The sequence below is a fragment of the Plecotus auritus genome (genome assembly GCF_963455305.1).
Source record: "Plecotus auritus genome assembly, chromosome: 4".
In the NCBI taxonomy this organism is placed as follows: domain Eukaryota; kingdom Metazoa; phylum Chordata; class Mammalia; order Chiroptera; family Vespertilionidae; genus Plecotus; species Plecotus auritus.
The window spans coordinates 146,448,301-146,460,557 of NC_137775.1; the positions used below are offsets into that span (position 1 = coordinate 146,448,301).

Below are 12,257 nucleotides of genomic sequence, written 5' to 3' on the forward strand. Positions count from 1 at the left end.
AGGCTGCAAAGCAAGCCGAAACCGAGTCAATGTTTATCCAATAATTGTTAACCAAGTCCCACAATGGCACTGATTTCCTGATTATTATTACCATCTTCTTTTTTCACATAATTTCTAGCTGGGGGACTCGCGCAATATTGGACAAGTCACAAATGGGCAGCGAAGAAGTTCCTTGTTGGGAAAAGTTTGGAGGGCATCCTCCTAGCCCGCTGGACGCAGCTGCCTAGGCTCTGCCCCTCCAAGACCCGAGCCTCCTCTTTCTAGGACTTAGGAGAACACTGCATGAACCACAGGGGGGAAAAAGAAGGGGTGGGTGTGGGGATTGCTCTTCCGGACAGCATGGTAGGACTGAAATGAAATACCTAGACAGACTTACCGAAGAGCTTGCTGGGAGTGTCCTCGCTGTCATTTGATTCCACAGGCGCAAGCAGAGGCTCATTCAGCTCGCTGTCTGAAGTAGCAGCCTTGTCCTCACCTCTCAACTCCGCATTCATTTCACTCCGCACTGACAGCGAGGGCTTACTGACTTGTCCAGCTATCATTGGATCCTAGGATGGGGGAAAGAGTGCCGGGGAGGAAAAAAGTGGCAGCTTTAGTGTGCGTGTCCTCTCTCCCTCGCCCTCTTCTCCCTCGTCCACACGCACACTCTCCCTCTCTCCTCTCTCTCTTATCTCTGGCTGCTCCCGCTGTTATTGCTGGCTGCAGTCAAGTGAAGAGCTATTACAGATCCGAGGAGTTCTCCATTACTCCCCACCCTATTAAAGCTCAACTAGCATGTGAGAGATTCAGGAGGCTTGGGGGGGGGGGGGTGCGGGGGGGGGAAACTTCTTTGAAAGCAACCTAAGAAACACGGCTTTAATTGTGGGATGTGCTTTTGTGTGAATGTTTTTACACCTTGTTCTGTCTTTAATGCAGTAAGAAGAAAGAAAAGTGCTGGGTTTGTACTTCAGCCACACGCTGAAAAGGAAGGCGCACCCTATGGAGGAACCGCTGGCTATTTTAAGAAGCCCTCTCCCTGGGGGACAAGCAATTAAACCCTATCCCCAGAGCAGAGAAAAGGGATAGGGAGAAAGGAGTCCGCCAAATGCTGTCCCTGGAATAAAAGCGATTTCTATGTAAATTCCATACACGCCCTTAGAAGTTGACTCCACCGGTCCCAGATTTGGGACTGACGCTAACCCCGAATCAAATGCACATTTCAAAGCAAACAATGCACAACAACATATATGAAAATTGGTTTAAACATTTTTAAAGGAATTGGAAAATACTTACAAACTGTGTTCAATAATTCGGAAACCTAGAGCATCATACACCCAGAGCATTAAAGAAAATGGAAGGAAAAAAAAAATCACCTTCAAAAAAGGCAAACTTTCAGCCCCAGTAATTTAAATCTGCTTTATCTTCAGCTCATTAGAATGGCAATTTAGGATCAGAGAAATACTGTCCAAGTGTAGCCTTTTATTCCATTTGCAAACCAAGATGCATAATATTGTTTTAGCAAAGGTATCGGATGCAGAAGGAACAGAAAAGCAAGAAGTGCCCTCTTTGCGTTATCTGGGAGCTATTTATTGCCAAGTTCACGCCTAAATGGTTCCTGGGCAGGAAACAGGTGACCAGTGCAGGAGCAGGTGGGGCCCCATGCTCTCTTGTCCCATCATTACATTGGTTGTGGTTTGCCTGTGGTTATTTTTTTAAATGTATTCATGCCTGAAAAGTGAATTTGATATGACACATGATAATCTATGAAAATGTTAATCAATACAAATAGTTTAAGCTGTCATCAAATGCACTTCTTTAGTCAATACTCATACCTCTGAAAACAATGTCACTGTCACCAGGGCTTAATTTGCACAGCACTTAAATATTGGACTCTGTGCATCAAGGCACTTCTTCTTCAAATACTGTAGGTAAACACATTTTCTCCCTATTTAAGGCTGAAGCACTCAGCACGCATTTAGCTGAGCCGAATCCTCCCTTTTGAATACCTTGATAGGTCCACTGGAGGGCAAAATTAATACTTAATTGAATCTCACAGTCATCAAAATAATCAATACTTTTTTATTATTTATTCTTTACAGTCTGTTGACTGTTTCAAACCTCTGAGGGAATGGTGGAAAGGATTCATGGCTTTGAAACACTGTCATTTAACAAGGTAATTTTCAGTGGGGCATTAGGGGTTGTGAAACATATAATAAAACAAAAATGGTGGCTTATAATAGGAAGAAAGAAAAGAATTATATTTCTGCCATCTAACAAAACAGGATAAACAAAAAGCAAGTGCAGAGAGAGAGAGCAAGAAAGGAGGGGGACGGGGCCGCGAGAAAGACTGGCTTTTGAAGGGTTTTATCATATCAAGAGCAGAGCCGAGCTTTCATAATGCTGACATTTCTCATCCTGACAATCCTAAACAAGTGGAAAGGATGAGACCGCAGATATCATCTTTCATCACATTCCCCAGCTTAAGAACCAACATGACAGCTCCTCTCCCCTTTACACTGTTAATTACTAAATAAAATACCACTCTCTGTCAGCATCAGATGATTGCAGATAGTAACCACCAACATCTCTCCATTGTCCCCCCACCCGCCCCCAACCCTGAAACAGTGATACCTACCTTGAACTCTTTAGAAAATAAATTAGGCTTATCTCCCTATATTGTAAATATCTGAAATATAATCAATGTAATCAATATGCTCGATTCATAGTATTGGCAGCCTACATTTGCTGGTGATGGATTAGCATTTCATCTACTTTGTCTGGCTGCTGAGATTTGCAGAGCTTGAAATTCGGGAGGGGAAGCAGGCAGAAGGGAAAGGAGACACAAAATTCTCAGATTTTCCCCAAATTTCTTTCCTGTGTATCTAAGAAAGAATGCGTGTTTGGATTCGTCGGATTCAGTTACTAGAGCTGAGTGGGTTGAGAAAGGAGCACTCACTGCTTTATCTCATGGCTTTGATATGTATACTTATCACATGAAGTAAAGAGCCTGGATTTACATTCTAATACGTTCTTTTTCTTTTATGAAATGCTCAATACTCAACATCTCTAATCTAAAGGAAGGGGTGTGACTTGTGCCTTCAAGACACCTGGTCTTTGAGGCCACTCTGCTCATTGAGCATTTTTTAAGGTAGTATTCATGGTAAACTGTGTTTAGAATGTCATGCACTACCTCAGGATAAGCCAAACATGGTTATTAGTGTATCAGTGAATATCTGGTTAATCTTAAAACAAGAATATTCTCTTCTTGCTTTATTTCTAAATGGTTAACTGAAGCTTGAATCACACAGAGGAGCTGAAATGCAGCTGCTAAGTTCAAGTGCACTTAAATCTCTAAGATGTTCAGTCTGGTTGATGTGTGCAAAGCATGTACTCGCAGATGGTATATATTCACTGACCATTAGCTCTCCTTTTTAAAATTACTTTTATGTACCTCATACATGGCTAGGTCTCCAACTAGTATCTTTCAGTGATGAGCTTGAAAATTTCAGGAGTTTGTTATTCAAGTATTCATTTGATTTTTCATCTTACAATACACTTTACATTTGCCATGATGCAGCTGCAGCCCACATATATATGTGCCTGACATGGTTAAACAGGAAACCCCCAGTGAGGCAGAGAGCAGACAGCTTTTAATCACAGCTGCAGCCACTGGGGGGTCCATTTGAAAATGTGTCACAAGCAGTAACCACTGAGTACAGTCGTATATGTGACGGGGGAGTGCCTCTTTCAAGCAGCACAGGGCCTGGAAGTCATTCTCTCCCTGCCAAAAGCGATGGCAGTCTGTAAAATCCCTTCCTGCCAGAGTGAAGAAATGGTTTTCCAATGTGCACCTGCACGGGGGCCTGCAGGAATGTAAGAGAGCTGCAAGTTCCACATGTACAAGGATGCCTGCAGCAGCAAACGGGAACAGAAATAGCCAGTGCCAGCAAAAAATCAAGCTGGTGAAGACTTCTTACTTGAAAATCTGAAATTGTCACACTACAGTTGAAGAAGCTGGAACTTCCCTGCAATTCGTTTATCAGCCCTGATAGAAGAAAGTGACTGATCCAATATGAACAATGGTGAAATGTGCAAGAATGGGACATGGTATGTGCCAATACAGGACACTCACAAGGTCATCGGAGACCCAAGAGCGTGAGAGGTAGTTTCTATTAGCAAAATCTCAACAAAAATTTCACTGTGCCCTATAATGAAAGGACTGCAATCAACATCAGAACTACACAGAAATTATTTAAATCTCTTCCAGGCATTGTTACAGAATAAAAATACATCCCATGTATCAAATGCCTTTACCAGATAGGCACTTCAAATATGTTTAATGTCACCCAAACTGTGCCAGGTATTAGCCCCGTTTTAGAGTTACAAGACTAAGACTCAGAGAGGCTAAGTGACTTGTCCCAAAGCCATAGAGCTAATAAGTGGTGAAGCTGTATTTTGAGCCCTAGTAGACTCATCTCCAAAGGTCGACATCTTTCTATGCTGTACAGAGGGCACTGCGTGAAAACACCCATGGACTTAGGAACTCATGGCGTTTTCTAGAACTTGAATTATGGGCCATGAAGGGTCTTTAAACTCTGGATAATGGATTCCCAGAGGATGCTCTGTTGGTATCTCTTCTCTTCAGACTCTAAGAACAAAGCACTTGTCTGTCCGACACTGCGTGGGTGAAATCCATGGGGCGATATGGTGTGGTAGAGAGCACAGCAGGCAGCGTCAACTATCCAGGCATGCATTCAGGTTCACTCTGTACATAAATTTAGCAAATCAGTTAACCACTTTCACCCCTGGTTTTCTCATCTGAAAAATGAAAACGTTGGAATAAAACAGTATTTTCCAAAGCCTGTACCAAAAGATATTCTACAATAAAAGAGTTTTGCTCCTGGCCGGTGTTCTCAGTGGTTGAGTGTTGACCCAGGAACCAAAAAGGCACCTGTTCGATTCCCAGTCAGGGCACATGCTCTGGTTGCAGGCTCCATCCCTGGTGGAAGGGTGCAGGAGGCAGCTGACCAATGATGTTTCTCTCTCATTGATGTTTCTATCTCTCTAGGAGAGAGATCCTTTCCTCTCTCCCTCTAAAAATCAATAAAAACATTTTTTAAAGGAGTTTTGCAATTACACACATGAAAAACACAATAGAAAAGTCTTCCAGGAAAGAAACAAATTCAACTCTGCTTAACCTAACATTTCCCCAAATTATACAACTATGGAAGGCTTTTCCCTTATCATCTTTACTATATTACCTAATGGATCTAGTGCTTCTTGAAACTCGTTTTAGAATGTGCACACTTAAATGACAGTGAATGTAAATAAGCTCATGTAAGTCAGAGCTCTAACTTTTAATGATTCTGCCATAATAGGCTAGAAGGCTTCACCAAGTTCACTTCTGTCCAGTGCTTCTCATATTCTCATAAGTTTTACCTCATTAACATTCCTTTCAGTTTATTTATATATCTACATGCAGATTAGCACATAGTAACTGCAGAACTCTCATCATATAGTAACTCATAATATTTTAATATAATTTTTAAATAAAGATGTCCCCGTGTATTTCTGTTGTAAAACCTTTATTTGAAGAACAGATATAAGGCACTGTATGAAGGAGGCGAATTCAACTTGGCTTTTAGCAAGTTGTTAAAAATTCCAGATAAACAAAGATATAATTCAGCTAAAGACCATCAATAATTCAACCAACAGGGTTTTGTGAGCATAATCATTCTCATTTTGTAGTCAGAGAAATGAAAGATAGCAAGATTATTAACTCAGCAAAGCATCCGTGTCGAGTGACGGCCACGCGACAGAAATACCCACACCCCTCTAAACTAAGCTTGAACCAGGTCCAGCATATTTTTATGTACATAGAAACCAACTATGAAGCAGGCAGTCATAAGGACTTTTAGGAAAATGTACATAAGACAGTCAAGCTTCAAAAATCCAAGGAAACAATTCATTTGGTTGTGAAGAGCCAGAGTGTGGCAAGGTGATACTCAACAGATCAATAGAAAATTTATATCAATTATAAAGAAAAAATGTACTGGATTCCCCCCTCTCTGAAAATGCCAAGATTCAAATAGGAAAAAGGTGAAAACAAATTATCTATAGCCAATTTAAGAGGCAAAGACAGCATCATATTTTGTATTTAATTTTCCCACTGAGAATAGGTAAAAATCAAAATCACAAATAATTAAGAGGAAGAAACTAGACCTTCCTGGGTTTAAGGTGGGGTTTTTTTGCTTATTTCTTTATTCACAAAGAAAAATAATCTTTATCTTTCTTTTACCCATTAGTAAATATTAGTAAATAGGTTAGTTTTCGATATTTAAAGTAGTTAGAATGTTTTCTCTCAAAAGAATTTCTAAGTTTTTATCATTAATATTCCCTCCTATCAACAATCTTTAAAAACACAATCTATTTGACTTTGGGGAATAAAGCATAGTTTATTTTTATGTTTTTTATTGATATAAGTATATATATTTATTGTTGAAATTTTGAAAATTAATGACAATCAATAAACACTAAAAATGTCACTTCCTAGACTACAAAAATTGTTTTGAGAAAAGCAGAAAATCTCACATTCTTAGCAAATACTTAACAGACAGAAATTTGCATAAATGAACTTAATTTCTAAGCTTAAACATATTTACCCTTGATTATTTCACAATAGATATTCACAGCAAGATATTGATCCCAATCTACATTTCCTTCCTCAACCCAATAATCTCAACTGCTATTTCCCTCATCTCTCCACTTTACAGTTAGTGTGGCTGCAATCATTTAATTTAATCCAGTCCCAAAATAAACAAGTATTGTGTGAAAACCAGGCAAGGCATTCAAATGTCAAAGTGAATCACCACCTCTTCCATCCTGGTTTCCATACCCACACGGCTTTATATATCTCAAGGGGGATCCTGTGAGACTAGAGTGAGATAATGTACAGATAATGCAGATGAGTATGTTTGGAACAACAGAAAATGTCACACAGATAGACATTTCCATCATACCACCTCCCACAAAAGAGATGCAATTGACTGTGGGTTACTTTTCTCTGCACACCTTCATTTTGGAAGAGGAAAATATGCCGTAGTGGATGCTGTGGTGTGATGCCCGGATCCCCTTTTTTAGGGACCAACTTACTAATTTCCCAGCTGCCACAGATGATGGCTGAGGATGGCTAACAGCTGAGTCCTTCCCCAGGACTGGCCTTTGCCTGAAGATCATGTCCTTTCCTCATGGGCAGCCAACATTTTGCTCATGATCTGCAAAGCCTAAAATATTTACTCTCTGCTTCTTTACAGAAAAGGTTTTCAGATCTCTGAGCTCCACCTGAGGTTCAGTCAGTTCCCTTCATCAATGCTCAGGTGCCAGGGGTAGCATGTAATCAGAAACGCCCCCTCCAGGCTTGGCCACCACAAACTCTTCAGTTCTATCTCTGTTCACTGCTCACCACTCCTTCACCCTGTATTTTACTGATTAGTATAATTTATATTAATTTCAGTAAAATTCCTGACTTGATCAGCACTAATGGGGGTTGAAATATGTACTGGCTAAAGTATTTTGGAACTATCCACCACTCTTGTGTGGAACCAGAGAATCTAGCAAGTCCTATCACTTATGATCTTGAGGCCAGGGGACTAGGGATTGATCCCCATACTGTCTTTCGGTCAGAGAGTTCTAGTTGCCTGATGCTGACTGTGATAGAAACAGATCTAGCTTCTGAAATCTTGCTCAATCTTCCTTAATGAATCTTCCATGCAAGGTTCGTTGGGTTCACTAAAAATGACAGAATTATGACTTCATCAAGCTTGCGGACATACTGAAAAAACTATTTTGATATTGTACTTAGGAAGTATCTCTATGTATGGCAGCTTTTGGTCTCAGAGCTTCTCTTCATTATAACTAGGTAGCTAGACTTTGGGGATATAGTGAGCCCTCACCCATCTCCAACCATTATCTACCAAAAAGAACCTAATAGTTGTGCATACAAAAGTAGTATAAGGCCACCGTTAGAACACTGCCTTAGGGGCTGGCAAGATCATTACAGAGTGAAATAGGGTTTAGAGCTTCTTTTCAGAATATGCCCTTGGCAAAGTACACTATTTGCTGCCCCCACCAATCCCCAACACTTTATCCAGAAGCTATTTAGTTAAAGTGAATGGCCAGAATCACTCTGAAAGAATAAAATAAGACTGCAAAAAAAAAAAAAAAAGACTGCAAAATATCTGATTTGCTTTAGTGTCAGAGGATGATATTTCATTTAAGTGTGTACATGTGGGCACAGTTTGTCTCTTGTTTTTTTGTTGAACCTCAAGTAAATGTGAAATCTCCTTCTTCACCATTAGTCCCTACCTATGGTCTCTATCATTCTTCCAATCCCACCAGGAGTGCCACATCCTCTTAGCAATGTTTATACTCTAGCAACAACTCCAATTAAAGAATAAAGCATTAGGAAACAGCTGTATGGAAACAAAACCAATCAAATAATACAAGCAAAACAGCTCATCAGTGCAAACCTGTAGGTTGAAAAAACAACAGAACAATCAGTCAAAGAGGAGTCTGCCAGTTCTTGACTTCTACAAAGTATCTACTGTGCAGTTAGACACATCTCATCTGAACCATCACCTTGAATCTCTATAGCTCCTCTGCCCCCAAGAGGTTAAAATGACTGTATGGGTGATGCTTCGTATATACTTATCTGGGAAGAAAGGGAGACACTGGTATTGACAACCTAATAGCACCATCAATTCAATTTCTGCTGCCTTTGTGAAAAAGCATCAATAAGAGTTCAATCTGGGCTCATCTAGATCTGGTCTTTTGGTAATGGGTTTATACAGCAGTATTGACATTGCATACACATAGCCTATATTCATACATTCTTCATAATCTGATGGCTTCAAATGGGAATCAAAATTTAATCAGAATGTAACTAAAATTAAAGTGAATTTCCATTTAGTTATTTGAATGTACAAACAGAGAACATCCGATCTCTATCCTAAAAAAGTTCACTTTCAACGTCTTAGAAATTCTAACAGACATAAGTAATGTGTATATGTCTGTATACATATATACTGTATATTGTGTGTATAGTATAAATAATTTTGGGGCCTCAACATTTGTAACCTTTGGAGAAAGTGGATGACATAGACCCGGTCTCTAGTCTCAGGGTTTTTAAACTGAGCACTGAACTGAGAAACCTTAAGGTTTTTAGGGAGATGCCTCCAAGACCTCAAAGGGAAGCAGGGGAGGACCAAAGTGCCCACTCTGGGTGCTTAACACCACACTGGCTCCTCTCACCTATTTTACACGAAGTCTTCAGTATATGTGAGGAAAGGCTTTCCCAGGTCTGCCCATATTACGTATTTAAAATGCATCACAGATGCAATAAAATCACAACACTTTTTCTACTGGATATTCAAAAACACTGAAGTGTTAGATTCTACAGCTGAGATTTTTGAGTTCTTTGTAGGCATACGTGTCTCAGAATTCCCAATACAGGGCATTGTGTCAGATAGAAAACAGGCTCTCAATAAAGGTGTTTTGATTCATTGATTAATGGATTGCTTATGAGGAAGGAAGGAAGGAAGGAAGGAAGGAAGGAAGGAAGGAAGGAAGGAAGGAAGGAAGGAAGGAAGGAAAGAAGGAAGGAAAGAAGGAAGGAGAAAGGAAGGATGGTAGGTTGGTTAAAGGCAAAGATTGTCCTTGGTTGGTATTTTTAACATTTTAGGAATACATTTAATCATGTCTAAAATTACCCCAATATGAAATGAAGGCCTCATCTCCTTATCCTACTTGTCTGGCATGTTCACACCTACACTGACCCATATTCTGCTCTAGAAATGGAAGTAAATTTGGTTTTGTGTGATTGTGTTACTTTGTTTTACTGTAGGACAAAATGGAAGAAGTAATAGCAACACTGAAAGGGGAAAACGTTTTTTATTTTCCCTGGAACTGAGTTTGAATAAGAGAAAAGCTGCCACTGGTCCAAGAATTAGCTTGCCCAAGCAAAGGCATGAGCACTGGAACTCAGGGTGGCCCCAAATGAGTGCAGCCTCGTAGCTCTGTCCATGCCCCTTGTTCAGCCTGGAAGCCTGATGCCACTACTACACAACTCACTCTTCTTTCCAGTATCCTCATTGGGCATTCAGGAGCAGTATCATCTCACACATACAGTATGTTAGAAATACAACCTATATATATAAAAGCCTAAGAGACCATTTAACCGTTCAACAGGCAGCTATGATGCACACTGACCACCAGGGGACAGATATTCAATGCACGGGCATGGAAATGTGGAACAGACTGATGAATCTCAGAGGGAAAAGGGGAGAGGGGGGAAGAGATTAACCAAAGATCTTACATGCATACTAGAGGCCCAGTGCACCAGTGGGGTCCCTCGGCCTGGCCTGTGAGGATTGGGCTGAAACTGGCAGTCCAACATCCCCCGAGGGGTCCCAGATTGCGAGAGGCCTCTAGTTTTATGAAATTCGTGCACTCGGGGTGGGGGGATCCCTCAGCCCGGCCTGTGACCTCTCGCAGTCCGGGAGCCCTCAGGGGATGTCCGACTGATGGCTCAGGCCAGTCGGACATCCTTAGTGCTGTCACGGAGGTGAGAGAGGCTCCCGCCACCACTGCTGTGCTCGCCAGCCATGAGCCTGGCTCAGGGCTTCTGGCTGAGCAGCGTTCCCCCTGGGGGAGCGCACTGATCACCAGGGGGCAGCTCTGGCATTGAGCGTCTGCCCCCTGGTGGTCAGTGCACATCATAGCAACTGGTCATTCCTCCGTTTGGTCAATTTGCATATTAGCCTTTTATTATATAGGATGCTCTAATTCTGTCATTTTTCTCAGAGGCTAACATTCATTTAAATAATACATTAAATATGTGGAGACATCTAATTCTATTCTTCCTTTCTGAATTGCAAAGGACACACAGTTGAGGAAAAATACTTTTTATTCAAAATATGTCCAGTTCCATATAGTTCCATAAATAAATAGAAAACTCTATTCTGCCCCCTGCTGACAAACAAATATTCTTAAAAATTCAGTGTGAAACCTGACAGTTTCCTCAGTGCCTTCTCACTTAGGTCCAAAACCCTGCTTACCATGCCAGACCCTCCACATCCAGCAGCTGCAGCACAGAGATAGTCACCACATAGCCATAGAACATGCCATGCACATTTTTGTAATGACTGTAGACATGCTAAGACAATTTTCTGGCAGGTGCCAATCAAGTATCAGGGCTCTGCCTGGTCTTCCTTACACAGAGACGCCATCCCTTTGGCCCACAGTGGCCAGCCTCACCAGGACCTTGCCCATCCAGAGGCCTGCAGTGCCAGGGTGAGAACTTGGACACTGGAGCCAAGAGCCCGTGTGCACCCCAGGGGCCACCTTCTACTCACTGAAAGGCCTGGGGCAAGAGACCTGCTACATCTCTCTGAGCCTCGATTTCCCTGAAGGAAATGGGAGTAATTATAGCATATGCCTCATGGGAGAGCTGTGCAGATTAAATAAATAATTCACCAATAGTGCTCAGAATAGGCCAACTGCACAGTAATAATATGAAATGTATATACTGCACTTTGCGACTCTTCTGACAAAGCAGGACAGCGTGTCCATTTTGTTATGGAAAAGCTCCTTAGCCTTCATCAGAGAGAAGAGATTAATGATCCACCTCCCTAACCAACCCCTCCACCCAAAAAAAAAATCAGTAAGTAACCACTGCTGTGGTGAAGGGGCCTGTCACTGCATCTTCTTACTCCAAATATTAGGACAGTGCTTGGCACATAATAAGCCCTCACTAAATAGCCTCTTAAATAAATATTGATTTTATTTGAAAAACAAAAACAAGAATCAATATTTATAAATGAAGAAAGGTCAAAAAATAGATTTTTGAAAACTAAATTACTTTGACATCTTGCGAAGGAATTTACTTTATAAATCCCACGGCTTTATTATTTTAAGAAATTAGCCATCAGGGGGCTGTACATTCTGTAGAATTGCATCCCTGAACTAAAGCAATATCTGGCTTTTCATTTTCCAAGGTTCAATTGTCCACATTCTCTAAAGGAACCATTCTATTTCTGTTCAAAAGGCCACTGCCTAATTGATTTCACTAATAGGTGTTTTCCTTTCTTCCACTCTCAAACTGCACTAGCACCGGCCCTGGACACTGATAATGTGGGTTGCTAGTTGCTACTTCCTGTCCTTCCTAGCAATCCGTGCAGCTTTCTCTCCACCAGCAGCAGCTCCTGTGGCGCTTTCTCTCA

At 41.1% G+C, this 12,257-nt stretch overlaps 1 protein-coding gene across 1 annotated transcript in view; it reads right to left on the reverse strand.

Moving 5' to 3' along the window:
* The window catches only part of LOC308246854 (POU domain, class 6, transcription factor 2-like), a gene marked incomplete at both ends in the record, with an annotated part of 125,463 nt that overhangs the window by 94,029 nt on the left and 19,177 nt on the right, over positions 1–12,257 (reverse strand). Inside the window, one exon of the mRNA XM_080665205.1 lies at positions 377–548. Within this exon, the coding sequence (XP_080521331.1) occupies positions 377–548 (172 nt within the window). The remainder of the gene's footprint in view (positions 1–376; positions 549–12,257) is intronic.